The 21,233-nt window shown below is 41.8% G+C and overlaps 1 protein-coding gene across 1 annotated transcript in view; it reads right to left on the bottom strand.

The window, feature by feature from the left end:
* Positions 1–21,233, bottom strand: part of CDH16 (cadherin 16) — an 82,104-nt gene that overhangs the window by 6,787 nt on the left and 54,084 nt on the right. Inside the window, exons 13-16 of the mRNA XM_014595609.3 lie at positions 17,151–17,401; positions 12,324–12,457; positions 5,979–6,218; positions 3,649–3,765 (exon numbers count right to left, since the gene is read on the bottom strand). Of these exons, the coding sequence (XP_014451095.2) occupies positions 3,649–3,765; positions 5,979–6,218; positions 12,324–12,457; positions 17,151–17,401 (742 nt within the window). The remainder of the gene's footprint in view (positions 1–3,648; positions 3,766–5,978; positions 6,219–12,323; positions 12,458–17,150; positions 17,402–21,233) is intronic.

Raw genomic sequence — 21,233 nt, 5'->3', positions numbered from 1 at the left:
GAAACAGTGAGGCTGTTTCGACTCTGTTTCGACTTCCACTAGATCAGCCAGGGATGGGAAGTCAGCCCAGCTGGGCTGACTTCCATTCCCAGAGGTATGGTCGAAACATTTCGACTAGCCTAGTTTTGTTTCGAGGCTGTTTCGAAGCCTTTTGTTTCATTTCGATTTTGCTGTTTCAACCTCCAAATGAGTTGAAATAGTGTCAAAACGAAACGGCTGGTGAAATTTCACACAACCCTTGTAAATGAGGTGAAAGGAGTCTTTAATGTGGGTGGTATAGGGGCCATCTAGTTTGGAAGTATTTCACATTCACTGTGCACATGGTGCTAAGTTGTACACAGTTATGCTCGAACATGTTAGCTGAATTGATTGCACTGCATGGACTTTTTCTGTGCTTTTGCAGGTAGGAACTGTAGTAAGATTTCCAGTCCTTCACCTCCTTAATTAAGGATGGGTAGCTGGAAGGCATTAGTCTATGCCCATGTATCCTAGTCTGCTTAGCTTCTCTTGATTTGAACTCCATTGTGGTTTATTAGTTGAGTGCCATCAGCAAACATGAACACCAGTGGCCAGTAAATCACTTAGGAGGAGAAGAGAGCTGTGGTGACTGTATGTCAGTGGTATCATTCTGCAGACAAGGAAAAGGGCTGCATTACCTCAGTTTGTCAGGTGTACTGGGATGTGTTAGTAGAAATGAGCAGAATTGCCAGAATTAACTCTATATGGATAATATTCAAGACTTACTGTGAATACTGCTAGCAGGCATTGCACGTGGAGCAGCCTGGTATCCACTAACATCACAGCCCAACAAACCTCTCCCTCAGTATTGTCTAATTTCCATGACCCTTCACAAAACCCTACCCCATCAGGTGCAGGATTTAGCCCCAACTCAAGAGGAGCCAAAGTGAAAGCTTCATCTCTTGGTCAGGTGCCCAGTGTGAGAGCAAAGCAGACAGCTCTGTCTCCTGGGAAAAATCATCTTCCTCGGCTGTGCAGCAGCAGCAACAGTGCTTGACCTCCCTCTTCAGGTGAGCATAGGCCTGGGGAAATGGGAAGTTCTTGAGATCTATTTATGAATAGATCTGGTGGGTTAATGGCAACAGCAGAAAAACATCACAGCACTGGAAGTCTTTCTGGGCAACTTTAATCGCAATGAAACGATCAGCAGTGGTTCACCTAATAGCAAACACCAATCCTTATTTTGTAAAGACAATGAAGACTAGAGATAATACTCAGTATCATTGGACTTATACTAGCACAGGCCCAAAGATAACTTCTCTGATGTATCTTTTTTAGCCTCCTCTTACTTTTTAATGTCCCAATGTGCTTAGGGCCATATTTTCTACTCACTGTCCGTGCCAACATGCTGTGCTGCAATATGGCACGTACCTTCTCTTGAATGTGGAGTAGGTTATTCTGCCTTCTTCGTCCCTGTGTGTATTGTGCATTATTCCCTACATACATTCCATTCAATTTGTCAAACAAGATTTACTATTTATGCAGGCTCATTTTTAGCAGCTCGTATTTCTTCCCTGTTTTGTGATCTCACCTCTTATTTATGTGCCTACGATCTTGTCTGCCACTGAAGTCAGAATCACTTAGTCTTTCCTTCTATTTTCCTTCAGCCCCTCATTCTCCTTCCAGGCTCAGTGTTTCCCTCCCCTGTAAGTAGTTACCATTATTAGAAATCTTTATAGCTGGATCAGCAGCCTTCTCAGCTGTCTCGCCAAATGTACATGTGGTGCTTTTCCATCTAATTACCTTTATTTGGGTCTGTAGCAGGAAACGTTTTGAGGGTCATTGCTTGGATGAGGCATAGTTAAGTGAACAACCAGCATGTACAGTTTTCATAGTTAAAATTTTATTCTGCACTTTTAGTATAGGGCATCTGAATGACAAAATTGTTTTAGGCTGTAAAATGCACTGCTCTTAATCCTATTTAAAGAAGCAAGAGCTTGGTACTGAATCCTAAGGGAAAGTTCATTTTCTTTCCATTGCAGGGCTTTCAGCACAGATAAATTTTGTTTCATGCTCATGCTAACAAGGTTCAAATAAGACAGAAAATAAAACAATCTCCTGCATATGTTCAGTTGCAGTTACAAATGGTTTTACAAATGCAAACACAACTTCTTAGATGCAAAACAGTAACTTAGATTTTTAATTCTTGGCACAAGGCAGAATAGCATTCACATACACGCTGTCAGATAAACAAAACCGCTCTTCCCAAAAATGTATTTTGGCACTCAAAACAGTTTGAAGCAAGGCAGCAAAAATAGCATCAGTGGGAATTCATGGAGCAGCTTCAGCATAAGGACTTTAAGGAGCTCACTGCTATAATATGCAAGTCTCTGAAGAATGAAGTTTTATTCTTACTGACCACTTAAGCATATTCCTAACTCAGTCCTTTTGAGGCACAAGGATAAAATCCATTTAATTTGCTTTACAATTAGCACTGGTTGAGGGCTTAGAAAGGGCCTCCAGATCATGCCCTTTGTGAATAGCTTTCTGTGAGTCTCCCTCCTTTTATTTCAGAGACATATAGGTTTTAAGGCCAAAAGGGGCTGTTATGATACTATAATCTGATGCCACCCTAAATTCTTTATTTTGAATAGATTTTAAGGGCCAAATAATTGACTTGCTTCTCTCAAGGAAACATGGAGGGTGACTGCACAGCGCAATGGCTGAGTGGAGATGTTCTGTGGATTTTTGTCAGTGCAGGACAGACGGGTGCCATGAGCTCAGTGTGATGCAAACACCTACTCTAGAAGGAAGCAGAATGATTTTTTCCCATCTAAGCATCTGCTGCTGCCTATAGTGAGGCACAAGGGGTGGGAGGGCTCTGGCCATGGTTCTTGGTATATTAACGTCCCCCACATTGCCCAAATATTAGGTCTGCGTTGTCCAAGTCCTGCAGCAGTAAGCTGGGTGGAGAGGCTTCTTATACCTTCTATCCTTCCTGGGGTGCTGGTGAGAGGGCAACTGGAATTATTTAGCCCTCTTTCTAGACTTTACTCCAAGACTAGTCCAGAGAGTGACACTGGGTTTTCCGTGTCCTGTGTTTACCATCTTCTTTTTTTATTTTAAAAAGAAAGCCCTAACCTGGTGCTAGGAGTGCTTTACGGTGACATACCAGGTATTTAAAAAATTCATGCTTGGTTTAGTCACTAGGAAGACAGATGTATTGACAGAAGCACAGTCAGCTCCCTGCCCTCAGTCTGATTATTAGTATGGGGGAGGTGTGCCCGTTGTTTGATCAGTAGAAGAAAGTTTGGAAATGGTATTGGAAATCGTATTGGAACTGGTACTATCGGCCAATATGTCTCTGTAGTCCTGATGACTGAAGTATGTGTATGTTTTTTGAGACGCTCTATATAATGAGAATATCTCAGATGGAATCAAATGCCAGCTTATAAAAGCAAATGGAAACAGAAAAAAATAGCGAGTGCTTTTTAGGGCTATACTATTACATGGCTTATGTTACTGGGGCCACATGGGAGGAGGGTAGAGACCAGGAAGAGAGATCATGATTTAAAGCAAGAACAGTTGCACATTCATCTTCTACTTTTTGGTCTGTATAAGAGGGTAGCTGTAAGAACCTTCTCCACACTGTTACTGAAATGGTGGCAGTAGGAAACACCTACTTATTACCTGGTAGGTGAACATGTTGGGTTTGAGATGGAATTCCACTATCTTTCAGGATAATAGGAACAAGATGCAATTTGGGTTCCAACCAGCTAATTCCCATGATGAGATAAGCATGAGTATCTGTCAAAAAGAATATGAAAAATTAAAAGGAAGGACTAATGTCACAGCCGAGCATTTTGTGCATTTGTGTGCAAAAGAATCCCTTTTGGAGAAAGAATGCAAACAATCAAACAACTTCACTCATCCCCCTCTCATTTTCCATGGAAAATATTCAGTCATCATTCAAGTGGCTACCATGCAATACAAAAAATCTTTTGTGAAACTAATTCTAAGACAAAATAACTGGTCATGTTGCTGACTGAGGGTCTGTTACCTGCAGGGTGCTGTGTGTGAAGGCAGGAAACATTTGGCATCTTAGGCTGTAGAAGACAGAAACCCTAAAATCTTTCTTATGAAATCCAAGGAAGGTTGGCATGTGATAACAGTTACCTATTGCATTACCTGCAAAGCCTAAGCATGAAAAAGAAGGTGTAGTTAAGGAAACTAGCAATCTAATATGGCCCATTTAACAAACAAATATTATGGATAAGGTAAGGTACTGTTTGCTGGTTTCTGCATGCTTGCACAGTACTTTACCTTAGCCCCGTGGGAAGGAGCCAATGGTAGCTTTAAGTCACCACTGTACCCCTGCAGTCTGCACTGGGGGAGGCAGGGGAAGTCCCCCTGATGCGTTCCTGCAGTGTGGGCCACGGTACTGCCTAGAATCCCTCCAGCTCTGTGTACCCAGTGATGATCACTGTCTCACTTACCTCCTAGTCTGGAGCTTGCAGGAGGAACCCTGGGAGGCCACCTTCTACTGTCTCTTACTGTGTCTTCCTTGGGAGAATTTCCCCCAGCCAAAGCCAGGATATGTTTTTACTGCTCCTTCTATTTCACCTGGCACAAAGGTGAAATAGGAGCAGTAAAAACAGCAGAGTGGGAGTGAAGATGTTGACCATAGTACTTCATGGAAAGGTTTTGTTGTCAATTGTCAACTGTATTAATATTTCCCATTAATTATATCCTTTGAAAGAAAACAGTAATATACAGAAAGTAACAAATTTGATATTGCTGACCCACCTGTGTCCCTGCTTGTCAGTATCTAATGTCTGAGCCTCTTCTATGTAACATTAATTAGCAATAGCACAGTCCTTAGAGGACCCACTGGAAAAGGGTCATTTTATCAGATGTGAGAGCTTCTTTTAACTTGTTTGAAAATTAACCGGAGGTAGAATTAGTTTGGAGATTAAAGATAAAATGTTCTCTGTTGTCATGATTTCCTTTTCCACAAGCTTCATTGTCAAAGAAGCAGCATCTGATTTTCAAATAATGACAATTTCTTAAACACTGCTATTTCTATGCTTCAGCATTACCATTTCTGTGAACCTAGGTGAAAAGATTTATTCATGTTTCAGATGTTTTGTGTAATGTACTTCAATTGTGTAGTTAGATAAAGACAGACATGAGCCGTTTTCCAAGTACTGACTAAATTTATTCAGCATTGGCATAAACCATCTGAGTTATCATTAAGACTTAACCTACAATACTGGAAAGTATGAGTATTTTATCTTTTTGAAAATTACAGAGAGATCACATTCAGCTTGCTCATGGGATTGTGTTTGCAATATTAATTTTATCCCTAATGAAATACCTGTACACCAGGAATGCTGGTCTTCCAGCTGCAAAAAATACCTCTACCATTTGAACTAAAGAAAGAGTTTGTTAGCAGTCAGATATTAAAAAAAAAAATAAAAAAAATCCTTTTCTCCTGTTTAGTCTGAAATCAGTCAGTGGTAGGTAGTATTCTCACACACAGATGTAAAGGAGTCGTGCCGACTGCAGCTGAAGCCAATGGCAAAACTCCCAGTGCATTATTAAGGGCAGCAGCCAGGGCAATAACTTCCAATCAAAAGTTGGAGTGTCAAACCATCCATAACAAAGAATGTTTAATAACTTGGCTGAGTTATACTTTCCTTCAAGGGTGCTACATGAATTTTCAAGGATATCTCAGGTAATTCTAAAGTAGAACAAAAAAGGAGGGGCAAAATTCAAATTTAAAAAAAATATAACTTTTAGGGACATGAAATTCAAAAACAGTTTATTAGCTGTCATTTCTACTTTGCAGACATATTTTCCTTGTCCATGACAGTCATTTAGGGAATTCTTTGATCAAGTAGATTTCTAAGCTAATTTTAGGTGGAAACTAAAATGCTACTGTCTAATGGAAGCTGTTTTTTCCCCAGCTATGGAAAAGCTACCATTTTCCATAATGAAGCCTAGATTTACATACATACCATTAATTATGTTGATCCTCCAGTTTCTCTGATGCGTTGGGTCATTGGCAAGTGAAAAACTAAAAGGAATGCTATTTTCTGCCCCATCCTGGTCAAATGCACTGATAATGATGGACTGCTTTTCCCTCTGCGGTGTGCAGAGATATGAGGCAGAGTAGTCTCCTACTAGATATGGAGGGTTGTCGTTGACATCCAAGATGTGGATCACTATATCAGTGGAGACTGTCATTGACGGGCTGGCTGCAAGAAAACAACAATGTAGAACAAATAAACCTTGAGTGAAATCACTCCTTGGTTCTAATTTCTGCTGTTAATAATGTTTCTGCATTCTTTTGGAAACAGTTATGATGTGAAAAATTTAAATTATTGCTGAACAGCGGACATGTAGCCAGTAGTGTGAACTGCTTTGAAAACCTGACCCTGATGCTTAGAAAACTTTGGCCATAAAAGTCATGGCCAGGGATGGTCCTGCTTTGAGCATGGGATTTGACTAGATGACCTTCTGAGGTCCCTGCCAACCCTAATTTTCTATGATTCTATGAAACTTCTCTCTGAAATTGTGGAAAGACTTGTTTAAAACAGTAGACATAGCCATATAGATGTAAAGGAAATGAGGTTTCCTAGGATGCAGTTTCTAATCCTGTATTATAGGGCTGAGTCTCATATAAAATCTAAGGTAGATTAGATAAAACAGCCAGTTATCTGGGAGCTTCTTTACAGTTTCAGCCTGATTATATAACCACTATGTCTTGAGACAATAAAAGTAACTTGTAATGAGGCATAGGTAGGTACATTTGTTCACCTAGGCTAGGGACAGACATTAAAAAATCCTGAGTCTGAATTGATTCAATCTTTGCAGGTTAGTCTAACCTGGCTAGGCTGAACTGGTTTGTAACCGGACAGATGTTCTCTCTGGACTGAGGAAATTCAGGCACATGCCTGCAGTGGCTCAGGCTAGAAGCTGGGGGGTGCTAGAGCAGTTCTCCCTTCCCTTACACAACACTGAGCTGAGGGGGTGTGGCCAGGCCCTGGCAGGACCTCTGATTAGGGAGGTCTGCTTGCTCCATCCCAGGCTTTTTTCGCTTGCTGCTCAAGGGGTGGGAGTGTTGCCAGCCCCCAGCCCCCTGCTAAGCACTCTGAGGCAAGGGGTGAGGGGTGCAGTGCATGCATCTGTTGTTGATATGGAGCTTTACAATCTCCCTCCCTGCTTCTTTATACTGTCTTCAGCAAACTGACAGGTAGCTCCCAAGCCAGCAGGGAGCTGATAACAGTGTTTATCATCTGATCAGCAAAACAATAGTCTCTCTCCATTACGGCAAACTCTTCTTAAACACCTTACCACCTGACCTGTTGATTAGCTCCAAAAAGCCCTAAGTGGTCACTGTTCTGTCTGCCTGTCCCAGTGAAACTGGAGACGCATACACATCTTCATTAGCTAGCATACCACATACCTAGGGTCCGTGGGGCTGGGGTCTCTGCTGTGGGAGCTGGGAGGGAGGGAAGGGTCAGGGCAGGCTTTCCAGTACTAGATTTTCAGCCGTTCCCAAACTATTCATACCTGTATATTTGTGCATGCAATGGAAAATATTGAAATTCAGTCACAGAATCCAGGTTACATGAGCAAATGCTTATTTGCACAGACAAATGTATGGATGCAAATTTAGAAGCAACTGCTGAAAAGTTGGCCCTTGCTGTCATATATTACTGTTAAAATAAAATCCAACAATTATGTATAATTTTTTACTCAGCTTTCATTCAAGGGTGTGCTATCATATGAATGCGTGGTATATATCTCACTTATTGAATTAGTGAGGTAATAATACTTCTTTACAGTGCCTTGATAAAGCCAAACTTGAAGGAGATTTTTTAATTCTTCATAGGAGAGACTTCCCTAAACCAGAGAAGCTAAAGAAGGGGAGAGGGATGACTGGAGGATTAGAAGATCAGTCTCAGCCTCTGTGGAAATGACACGGTTAAGTGAACTAATCGATACTGATATTCTTTTATTGTTCCAGTAAACGACAGACTGACAAATCCTGCCCAAACAGCAAACCCACATAGTATAGTCATAAGATCTTTGTCAGAGTTAAGGGGCAGATCTGCACCAAAGATGACCTGACCAAACAATGAAAACCCAGAGTGACTCATCGCACTGCGTATTTGTGAGCCTTGAGCTGACTCACTAGCAGCTTTTGAAATATATATTAGATAGAGAATGTCTCTTATTAAGTGGTAGTATCCAATCTCTGTATCAGAGCTGTGTAGGTAATTCTGCTGTTCTCCTTTTGTACTTGGAATGCTGCACATACCGCGAATGAATCCTCTCCACAGCCAGTGAACACTAAGCTAAGAAATTGGGACCTAATTGTGGGAGTTGCTGAGCCCCTCTCTTAAGAGCCCTCTCTAATCTTACTAATATCAAGGCCTTGGAGAACTGGGCTGTTGGAGGGCTTAGGACTATTTATATTTTGGAATGAATCATCCTATTTGTTTCCTACTGCAATCATCTATAAAGAAATGTGATCACAGTCATCTCCTTGACCTTGCCCCTTAAATGCATTCAGTGATTTACCATTCAGCAGTGGTGTTGGCTTCAGGCAATTTGAATGCCAGACCTTTCATCCACTGCACACTGCCTCTAGATGACTACAGCTTCATAGGACAGAAGATTTTTTAAATTACAATACTGGCTTTCACATATAGCTATTTCATTTACAATGACAATGGTAAATTCTCTGGCTAGTGTCAGACATCCATATGAATCAGACAGAGGTTGAAAGAGAAATGTTCTTGTCTGATTTGGTTTTTTGTAGGTAAGTGTATTTGTGATGACAGTGTGAATCATTGTAAAGAAGCTATTTTTATAGAATAAAAAGCTGAAATGCATGTGCAATTATGCTTGGATTAACAGCTCTGGTGTTTAAAAGCAGCCTCTTTCATTTTATCCAATGACCGCTGACTTCAAACTACTATTTGAGGCAGAAATGTCCAAATCAAATGATGCAGAACGTGAACTGAATATTACTTAACCAGCTCATAGGTCAGATGCAACTAAAACCATCAAAATGTTTTTAAAGTCTTGATATTACACAATTTCACTCTAGTTTCTTAGTTATGTAGCAGCCATTTTATACTTAAAGTAAAATACTCTGGAACAAAAGTGGTGACAGATTACAACTCAGAATACAGACCCAAAGATATTACTGACCTTATACACTTCATTCTCACACACAACAATTTCACTTTTAATAATCAACACTTCCTCCAGATGATGGGAACAGCCATGGGCACTAAAATGGCCCCACAGTATGCCAACCTTTTTATGAGCCACCTGGAAGAAGACTTCCTCAAGAACTGCACCATCAAACCCTTGCTATACTTAAGATACATCGATGACATCTTCATCATTTGGACTGAAAACCTGCAATCTCTGATTGAGTTCCATTAGAAATTCAACAATCACCATTCCTCCATCCGACTATCTCTTGAATGCTCCAGCACCAACATCCCCTTTTTAGACACGATGATCAGTATCCAGAAGGGTAAAATACAGACCACAGTATACAAGAAACCCACAGACCAACACACATATCTGCACAAAACCAGCAATCACCCGAAACACACCAAAAAAGCTGTGATATACAGCCAAGCCCTCAGATACCACTGCATTTGTACTGAAGAGAACGCCCAGGATCACCACCTCACCTATCTTAAAAAGGCTTTCACCCAGCAAGGACACTCCTCCAGAGAGGTAGATGACACGTTTGAAAGAGCCACCCGGATACCACGTGAAGAACTGCTGCAGTACAGAAGAAAACCCCCCACAAATCGCACACCGCTGGTTATGACATATCACCCCTCCCTTGAACCTGTACGGAAAATCCTCAAAAAATTGCAACCCATACTAGACAGAGACCCGAGTCTTAAAAAGATCTTCCCAGAGCCACCCATCCTAGCCTTCAAACAAGCACCAAACCTCACCAACCTCATCACCAGAAGCAAACTTCCTCAAGCCCAGAACACACCAAAAGGGTCCAGACCGTGCCATGACAAGAAATGCAAAACCTGCCCCCACATCTCCACCACCCCCACTATTACTACACCCCACAACAGAGCCATCAGCATCCCTGCATCTTACAGCTGCACCTCCAGGAATGTGATATATCTCATCCAATGCACCAAATGCCCTGATGGAAGATACGTAGGAGAGACCAGACAACAACTGCGCACCAGAATGAATTCACACCGGAAATCCATCAAAGACAGAAACACCCAATTACCGGTGGGGGCACATGTCTCACAGGAGGGCCACTCTCTCTCCAATCTCTCAGTCCTGATCCTCAAGGGAAACTTACACAGCACTTCCCAGAGATGAGCCTATGAGCTCCATTTCATCAACCTGCTGGATACTAGAGATCATGGACTAAACACACATTGGATTTTTGATACATTACAATCTGCCTGGCAACTGACTCCCCTGCCCAGCCCAGCCCAGCCCAGCCCAGCCCCTGGCTTCTTTACTTTTCATTCCATCCAGGAAGAGCACACACCAACTGCTGAACCTTCCTTAGCCTGATGAAGGGTTTTTGAACCCGAAAGCTTGCTTAATAACTATTCTCCAACCATTTGGGTTGGTCTAATAAAAGATATCAAATTCACCCAAGGAACCTTGTCTGCCTATATCCTTAGACCAACACGGCTACAACCCAAACCCCTGTGACACTTGTTTCACATTAAAACCAGATTAGACTCAGTGCCATTGGTGCAATTCTGATGACTTGTTGGCATTACACCTAATTTTCACCAGTGCAACTCAGAACTGAATTTTCTGTAACAAATTGTTCTCTGAGGGGTCTTTTCTAATCCTTACAGTCTCCATCTTGAAGAGGGACAGATCTAGGAGTACACCTAACTTGCCTCTTTTTTTGGGGAAATGGACTGTGAAGGATGCATTGTGGTAACGATGTATTTTGCAGCATATTTCATTTACAGTCTGCCAGTTTTGACCACTGAGATAAAAACAAATATACCTCAGCTCAGCTCAAACATTACTACCTCTTCTGTAAGCAGGAACAGAACTCTTTGCTAAGAAGTTCTTCTTCTGCTGCCTACAAAACTTACGGACTCATGGAGGCCTTCACACATTCATAATACTCCTGTCTTGTAACCTGGATAGACATTGGGTAAAACCAAAAGGTAAGTGTAGAACAAATATAACTTTTTCTGGTTCCCTCTGTCAAACACACATGCAATATTGATGTAGACTCTTTCTAGACCACTGATCACAGAATCACAGAAAATGAGGGTTGGAAGGGAACTCAGGAGGCTATCTAGTCCAACCCCATGCTCAAAGCAGGACCATCCTCAACTAGATCATCCCAGCCAGGGCATCATCAAGCTGGGCCTTAAAAACCTCCAAGGATGGAGAGTTCACCACCACTCTAGGTAACCTGTTCTAGTGCTTTAATACCCTCCTGGTGAGACAGTTTTTCCTAATATCCAAATTAAATGTCCTTTGCTGCAACTTGAGACCATGGCTCCTTGTTCTGTCATCTGTCACCACCGAGAACAGTCCAGCTCCATCCTCTTTGGAGCCTCACTTCAGGTGGTTAAAGGCTGCTATCAAATGCCCTCTCAGTCTTCTCTTCTGCAGATGTGGACACACAACATGGTTACCTTGGATTTTAATAGGTAATCACTAAGTTACTCCATAGAAAGAAGTGGTGCATGACCTGCTGTCCCAGGCTGGTTGGCTGGCTGCAGTAGATGCAGTTACAGTACCTGGCCATGGTGGTGAAGGAGCAGGCTTACCTTGAGCAATGAGCTACTCTGGCAGGAAATGGACTAGTGCAGGGGTGGGCAAGTATTTGGGTTGGCAGGCCACTTTTAACGTTTTAATGACCTGATGAGGGCCACACCTCTCTCTCCCTCACCCTGTCCCTCCTTCCTGGGGCTGTGACCAGCGCAGAAGCCTGAACTTGCCTGCAGCTTTAGCATGTGTGTCTTCTCCCTTAGACCCATACTCATTTATCAATGTACCATGTAAATCCATAGGCATCACCTCTGAATTGGTAATGGCACTGGGATGGTGTGGTCAGTGATGCATATGATTGACAGGCCAGAGGTTGCAAATTTGAGGCTGCAGCAGAAGCAGTCATGGTGTGGCCATGTCAGATTCCAACAGACCTGTGAATTTTGCCAAATACCTTGTCACAAGGACATGAGAAGAGAAAGGGACCGCTGAATTTGGCCCACTCTTTTTTTTGACCCACTCTTTTTTTTTGTTTTCCTTCCACCTCCGAGGGGGGGAAAACTGTCATCCAAAGCCAATGAAGACATTCTTACCTTTGTCCTGAACTACAACCTGCATCAAGTAAATGTCCTTCACAGTCTCTCTGTCCAAAACCTTCATAACTTTAACCTCTCCAGAATACTCATCAATAGAAAACCAGTTCAATGTATCATTTCTTAGGGAGTAGCTGTGAAGGAAAACATAAGGATGATTTAAATGAACAATTGACTTTCATTTAATAGTTTACAAAACAAAACAATAAAGTTTGCTGCTCAGTCTGTGTTTTGTTTCGAGTCTGTCAAGTCACTGCAAGTCCATGAAGAGCAGCACCTGTTTGTTGCCCAGTATTAGTATGCACATTTATGGTGCAGCTATTAATGATCTGCTTCATGTCCTTTCACTTGAACTGCTAGAATCAGGCTTTGGAGTAACATTAAAAAACACCAACTTGAAGTTAAAGAAAGATTTTACTGTTGTGCAGTAAAATCTACTAAACTAAAAATTAAGAAGGCAGACTTATGAGTCCGAAATAAGTCTAGAGTTTCAGAAATGAGTACTTTACAATATAAATGACCCAGTTTTCCTTAGGAAATGCTGTCTTCGTGTAGACAAAATTTTCCTGGGGTCATAGCTTGCCATAGAAGAGTACAAATAATTACCACTGACGTCAATGCAAGTGCCTCTTATTTTCTTAATGGGGGGGGGGACCGCTATAGAATAATTTCACCTGAATTTGTCTGAGTTGAATCAGTGATAGGCCTGATTCACATAACTGATTATTTTATTGATTTGGGTGAAGAGTTATAAACCAGTTCAGGTTGACAAGTAGAGGAGAAGCAATAAAAAAGACTTCACAGCAGGGATATTAGCACTGTTTATTTTAAGGTTGCTGACACTTCTCATTATAAGACCCCATTTTGAGTTATTAACTGTCCAGGCTAAAATTTACCCTGCTGAGTATTTGCATCCATTAAATTTCAACTAAAATGATTCATTAATTTCGAAGAACACGTACAGGGGGAAAACATTGAGAAACCTGATGGAATTTCTGTGGGGTTTTTTTCTTTAAGCAAACTGAAACAAAGAAAACGAAATGCAAAAGCCATGCATGTTAAAAGAACGTCACTAAAGTTGCAAAATCAGAAGTTAAGAAACACTAGTACTAATGATGCCTCTACAGCTTTTAACTTAGCCCTTTGTGATAAGCATTAGGATACAGTGTTTGATCACAAGATCACATAGTTTTGGAAGTGCAGAAATTGGAAGGTACATGTTGAATGAATCCAAGGATTGCAGAAAGAAAAATAATGGTCTTGTGCCTCAGGCAAAGGAATGCTGCCCCGGAGACTTCTATCCCTGTCGCTGTCTCAGAGCCTGTGTCATCATAAGCAAATCACTTCAATCAAACTTTTCACAATCACTGCTTGCGTGTTCCTTATTTTCTGTGTCCAGACTTTGGGATCTGATATGCAGAACTGTAGAGAGCAGCAACCAAAGTAAAAGGGAACTGGGGTTTCAACATATCAAATGCTACAGGATGCCAAATACTCTGAAAAAGAAGCTTTTCTTGTTCTATATTGGGCACCCCAAATTGGGGTACAATTATATTCTTAACACTGTGCTACTCTGTGGGGATGATAATACCCCTCATCTCCTAAGGCTATTGTGAAGAGAAATGAATTCATGTGCGTGAAGCACTTGGGCACTATAGTAATGAATGACGTAAGAACATCCAGCCTGATCTGTCTCCTGTCCCTCTTCCTTTAGTGCTCGCAGCATTTTGAAGCACAGGGCATTCTAATTTGGGAGGACATTTTTCACTTTGTTTTCAATTCCCATTTTAATAATTCCTAACAGCATATTTGCCTCTTTGCCTGCTGCTGACCACTGGGCTGACGCTTTCAGAGAACTATGCACAATAATTCCAAGACCTCTTTCCTGAGCCGTATCAACTAGTGTAGAGCTCATTAGTGTGGATGTGCATCTTGGGTTATTTTTTCCCCATTTGCATCACTTTGTGCTTATCAGCACTGCACTTCATCTGACATTTTGTTTTCCAATTTTACAAGGTCCCTCTGCAGCAATTCAGTCAGCTTTGTCTTTTTTTCTGCCCTGAATAATTTGGTGTCATTTGCAAATTTGGCAACCTCTCTATTCTCTCCACCCCCTTTTGAAATAATTTATGAATATATTAAACAGCACTGGTCCCAGCACAGACCCTTTCTGAACCTCACTATTTACCTCCTCCGTTGTGAGAACTGACCACTTATAGCTACTCTGTTTCCTGTGGGTCAGGAAAAGCCCACAAGGGAATGAATAATTCTGTCTTCTGAGCAGAGTTTGAATAGCATGCAGTAAATAAAACACGAGGCTGCATATGGAACAATGAAGCTAAAATGAAATGTTAAATAGCTGCCTGTTAAATGACCATCCATTTCATGCAGGAGTCCTGCAAAAATATTGAATGCAATCATGTCATGATTCCTTTGCACAGCAGCAGGGGGATTGATTTACCTTAATATGTTTCCTAACTTTGAGTACTTGGCTTTGCAATTTTCAACATAAGACTTGTGTTTTTCAGTTTGATCTTTTGTTTGACTGCAGGGAAATTTTCAAGATTGCTGAAACACTTGGGACCAGATACCTGACTGTGTCAGATAGGCAGAACACCCTGCAAAATCCTTTACACTGGGGATTGTGATGATGGATTTAAAAGATGTGAGAGGGAAGACTTGCCCTACCAACTGTGGGCTATGTGGCAAATCCACCATGTTGGAGAAGTCGCCATTTGACCGTTAGTGACCATTGATATTCAGGGTGTTTGATATGGTGAAGAAAAATAAATCTGTGAATGGATCTGAGGGGGAAAGGATGGATATTAGAAGGGTGAGAGCTGCAGTGGCCAAAATGGGGGAGAATATGACAATGGTAGCACACTGCATGATGAGCTGGAAGCAGAACTGTGCAGTGCTTCCTAAAATGCCCTCTGACTTTCTCAGAAAAAAACCCGGTTTCTTGAGCACTAGTTCAAAATGGAGATGTAGATGAAGTCCCTGTGGGATCTGTTGAGTAGGATTCCCTTTGTATTCGCTTTTAATAAAGAGCACTATTAGCCCAGTGGTTAATCCTGTTTTAAAAGGATCAGATTAAAACTGTGTACTTATTTTCATGCTGTTTGGGTACACATTTACAGGGACAAACAAGAAGTAATTTGAACTGCAGACTGTGCTTTGAAAGAAATTATACACTAGCTCATTAATGCCTGCTTAGACTCTGGCAGGCTTCCAGATCATCTCTAATTTATTTACTGCCTCCATTTTAGTCAGGAATCAAGGCACAGGAAAATATTTCACTTTTTGTTGCCCTGGAAGTTCTTCATGCAATTGCAATTTCCATTTTAGGTTTTGAATGAAAAATGAACTGACAACTTACTGTTGTATCAAAAAAACCAAACAATTGAAAAATACCCCCCACATACTTCATGGGCCAGTACAGATGAGGTTAGTGTGTTGAAAAATTTCATCTATGTTATTGAAATTGTTATTCATTATTCTATGTACTGTCCCCAGTTTCAGGGTAATGTTCACATGCTGGTACATGCAGTTCTTGCTCATGTGTTAATCTGACAACCTCTCCAGCATCATTAGGGAAACAAACTCCACATGTCCCTGTGAACAACATTATCTCACAGTTATTATCCTTTGTAATTCTTGGCTATGACGTTTCTCCAGACAGTGAAGTATGCAAGTGTAATTATAATTATGAAAGAGTGGTTACTGCATGTGTGATGTCAGAGGATGAAACTGCCTCAACAGGGGCTAGACTGTAGTCTAAAGGGAAAAAGATAAAATGAGGGCCAGGAAAGTCTACTCCCAAGTTTCCTACAGATTGTCCCATCAAGGGGTGGATTTACTCCACTGTAACCAACAGAAGGGGTGTGGACACAGCCCTCAAAACCTGTGGGTAATGCTGCTTCCACAGGAAATTTGAGGAGATTAGGGGCAGCTATGAATGGCTGGGGCAGTTGTGCCATGTTACTATTCCCAGTTCCCCCTTGAGTTGCTGCACAGTGCAGAGTAGTTGCCAGAGTAAAGAACTACTAATATAGGCCCTAGGCTATGGCCTGTTCAAGTCTGGAAGAGTCTTGCCATTTGGATCAGCCTAGAGACGGAGATATTGCCCATGGGGATATCTCCGTGAAGCTGTGTGTGGGACAGCTGTTCCTCCCTGCCACTCACTGAACCCCAGTGTGAAAGCAAGAAATAAGAAGTTATCAGCCACCCGTACGTCTTACCATCATCCCACACTCCACTGCATAGCAACGTCCTCGTGTGCCTATGGCTTGTCAGACCCAACCTTCATCTCTTTGATGAAAATGATGCCCTCTTTTGGAGAAATTTCCTCAGTGCCATCTACTTCTCCCTTTTCATGGAGCTTTCTTGAAGGCAACGCCCAGCCTCAAGCCAATTGAATTGTAGCTGTGGTGGAGAGTGGGTTAAAATGTGAGGAATGGGATAGTTCCCTTTAAAACTGCAAACACTTATTATTGTTTTTGGCCAATCAATTGTCTGTGGGCATTGTTTCTTATAACCCTCTTCTAGCTCTTTCCTATGCTAAAGGGAGCTGAAGGTCTTGTCATGTTGATGGTTACAGATTCATTATCAAAAGGTGTTGTTTCTGTCCTACATCAGTCGGGACAGCGGTTACTGGCTGTAATTACGCCTGCTCTTGGACTACATGGATAGAAAGGCACCAAAAATGACCAAGTTGACTGAAGTCAAGATTTCTGGCTCCTCAAAGAGAGCATTCAGTGCTTTAGAAGTTAGCAGTCCCAAAGAATACAGCATCATCAAACTAATCAGGGAACCAGAGGGTCTTACCTTAATGATGGTGCATTAAATATGTCAGGATCAGCAGCCTTCACGGTCAGTAGTAGTGTTCCTGGCTCTACATTTTCTAGTATGCTGACCTCATATTTTTTCTTTGTAAGTACTGGTGCTTCATTTACATCTTTAACCAATATATGCACTGTAGCCGTAGAGCTGGCATCCAGCTCTTTCCCAACCAACTTCTCCTCGTTTCTTGCTGACACAATAAGAAGGTACTCCTGAACAGTCTCATAGTCCAGTTCCTGTAATCACATTAATTAAGCTGATCTGGTCAAAAATTTCCTATCAATTTTTTTTTTAAATACCAAAAATTGGATTTTGGCTAAAGAAAAAAATTCACTAAAATGATGTCTTCTGTGCAGATTTTCAGATTTTCGTTGAAAGCCAAATTTCAAAACCATTTGATTTGGGACTGATACTGTGGTGCCTTGTGTAAATTATGATTGGGTTGTCCTGTGTCTGTGTGCTTTGCTATGGGCCAGAGTGCCAAACTACACTAGAGGCACAGCCAGCCAGCTCCGGAGCATACTGGAGGGTGGGGCAGGTGGACTGGAGCTGCCTCCTTACATTTTTCATGGATCTTCAGGTCTTAGGTTTCCCAGTAGACTTAAGGTGCAGACAGAAGTGAAAACTTTTGCCTGATTTGGCTCCTGAAAGTGCTCTACAGCCATGACCAAACACTGGCTGCAGACCACTTTAAAAGGGCCCAATCCCATGACAATCTGAATCCTCATTACCTGAAGGTTTAGATGAAGGTACTCCAAAGCAGAGTGTTTTCAGTAACTTCTGTCTGTGCATGCTGGCAGTAGGGCTTGACTGATGCAGCCAGACCTGCACCTGGTGCTGTTTTCAGAATGGGAAGGGGGGGAGGGAGCTCATTCTGGGGCCTGCCCAACTGATGCTGGAGCGTGGGATGGGTGGATTGGAGCCCCTCAAAGTGGGGGGCTCCAATCCACTCCCCACCCCCTACTCCAGTCCAGCTGGGGAAATCCTAGAACAGGCCTCCCTCCCTAGTCTTCTTCCTTTCCCTTCCTGAGACAGCACCAGGGGCTGGGAGAGAGGGCACGGAGCTAGGGGAAAAGGCTGCAGACACGCAGCCTTTCTCCCTGGATTGGCTCCAAACTGGAGCTCAATGCCCTGCCCTCCCAACCTAACAACTAACGTCCATTGGGTTGGAAGGATCAGTCTAACTCAAGGCACTTTCTGTAAAGTGCTATGAGTTAGACTGGGGGGCTGCACTTCTGTCTGCACCTTTAGTAGGCTTTAGTGTGGCAAGAAAGGAGACTGGTGCATTGTGGGAGATGTAGTACAGCAAGAAGCCCAGCTCATAAAGAAGAATGGGATAGGAGCCTCCCGAAGTACAAATCCCATGAGGTAATATGACAACATTTCATAACAGAAACATTTGGATTTTGGCTAAAAATGTTCATTTTTCAGTTTTGCACCAAAAAGTTGACATTTTTCATGGGGCTTTTCTATTAAGAACTTATTGTATTTAGACATGGGCAGTTGCAATTATTATATGCTTAAATTGTTAAAAAGAAACATGTTGATGATATAAATTTGCTTCATCAGAGTTCCTACTAGAGATGCACCAAAACCGGCAAGTTATCAAATGCCTTCTGAATATAAGTCTTTATAGTCAAACCCACTCTTACATGTTTGTTTGGGGCTAGGTCATCATATAGCTGATGACAGACTGTTTTGTGAAAGGTTTCTGTGACAATATTGGAAACCATTGTTTAACGTGTGGACTGGAAGTCAGCAAGCACAGCAGGAACAACTCAGAGTGTGCATGTTATCTGGGGTGGGAGGTGGAAATCTCCTTTCTTCCTTATTTGTTGGGTTTTCTGCGCTGGTACATGTATGGAGATTCCTGTGCTGAGAAGCAAATTGGTTCCGTGAATGGAAAAACTAGACCAGTGGAGTTTCTGGCATCATAATAGCCTTTATCATAACAAAGGGCAAATTTACCAAACAAAATTACTAGACAGTGGCTGGATTGTAATATAGGATCTCTTAAAGGAGGCAACATACAAAGATACTCTGCTCCCTCTTTTATTCCAGAGACGAAGCATGTTCTGTTGGTGGTTAAGCATGGTACTGGCAACAAGGAAATACTGGTTCTAGTCTTAAACATGTGCTCAGTCATAAAGCCTTTCCTCAAGTCACTTAATATTTATGCTTCAGCTTTCCTGTCTGTATATTAGGGCTACTACTAATACACTGATTCTGCACCATTGAAATCAGTGGGAGCTTGGACATTGACACCAACAAGCAAAAGATCAAACCTGAGTAGAATAATCAATTAATGTTTTTAAAGTGAAATACTTGTGCTAAGTCAGTTTAAATTACTATAGCCTATAAAATGTTTCACTTCACTCTCCATATATTCCAGTGGCTGACATTTTTACATGCAACTACAGTATGCTACTGCTGTCAGAATTGATAGAATACATTTGCCTCCAAGAGTTTTTTACAGATATTAACAGAGCCTGATAACCACAGTTTGAGGTTAACAAGTACTGTTGTCCCCATCTTTCAGATGGGGAAAATCTGAAACAAAGCAACTTGAATAAACAAGGTACCCCAGGTCACAGAGAATCAGTGTTAGAACCCCATCTTCTGCACAAACCACCTCTGTTCATGGTGTTATTTAGTGGTAATTCAATTCTGCTGTTTATTTTTTCACTTGACACAAATATGCTTTTTTATTCCTTAAATGTTAAAAACCATCAGATTAACTCAAACCTCTTCGCTGTTTCTCCCCCACCAAAAACAGCCCTAGTGGTGGCAGAGACAGTTGGAATGTGGGAGAATGGAGAAGCCCCATTGAGCAAGCTATGACTTCTGATGAGAAATAAAGGCCCCAAATCAGAAGTAATAAGGAGGAGCATCCTAAGAACCATGATGATTTATTTGGTGGAAGCCTGGTTGTTCAGCTATTCAGGGTGGTTACTGATTTACTTCCTGAGGTGCCTGGCTTTCATCAAAGAGGACACACAAACCACAGTGTGCTGAGACCAAGTAGAATTATTAGTACCCCTTAGGACTAACCAAACACTAAAACAAAGTCAGTATTTATCTGAAAGACTTAAAATAAGATTACGCTAATGTAATCATCATCATTCTCTAAGGGCTACTTTATAAACACAGGCCAAATAAATACATTCCTAGACTGAAATGGCACCGTTGTGATTGGGCTGCTCTCACCATGTAGTGTAGGGTTCCTGCTTCATTCCTGGTGCTTACCTTTGTCATTATGGATACCTGTCTCTACTATTGTCTGTCTCCAACATTGTCTCCATTGTCTCCTGTTATTGTATGTCTCCAATTGCCTGATCTCAGGCAATCCAGTCTCTCCACTGAGAAGAGAGGTCCAGAGAACAGCAAATCCTGAGAACCTTGTTTCAACAGCAACTCGGGCAGCTTCCAATGAAAACAATCTGGTTTGTCTGCTGGAGTCTAAATCAGATTATCTTGCTCTTGAAAGTGAATCACTGGGTCAAGCAAGACATGCTGTCAGGATTTTCCCACAGCTAAGCACATGCCCCTCAGACTGCCACATTCGTCTTTTTTTGGTTCTGAATGGGCATGTCCACATGTCTCCCTACAGCGATGTAGTGATGCGCTATGTCACTGTATGGGATGCTACAGCAACGTAGCGATCACGTGGGTCTACAAATGACTGCCAGCTATGTCGCCATAGTGGCATACTCCCTGGTTATAGTGCACCACTATGGCGATATAGCAGCAAAATCTAACCATGTGCCACGCACACAGCATAGTAACCACCCATACTGTGCTGTGCTTTAGTACTTCCAAAAGGAAGTACTAAAGCCTTGCACCATAGCAACGTCGCCATACAGTGATCTGTAGATGTGCCTGATATATCCTAAGCTAGGACTCCCCACTGTGACATTATACCGGTGTACTGTGTGGTCTGGGCAAAACATCCACTAGGGAACTGGAGTCTGCAATTTGGGTATGGAACTACTTGAATTTCTCATATCACTTAGGCTAGGGACAAAAGTTACATGTTAACTGGTTTAAGTGAACAGAAACTGGTTTAAG

This window comes from Alligator mississippiensis, chromosome 10, assembly GCF_030867095.1.
Source record: "Alligator mississippiensis isolate rAllMis1 chromosome 10, rAllMis1, whole genome shotgun sequence".
NCBI lineage: Eukaryota > Metazoa > Chordata > Crocodylia > Alligatoridae > Alligator > Alligator mississippiensis.
Note: the sequence above shows the minus strand (reverse complement) of the source record. Positions and strands in the feature narration are given on the sequence as shown.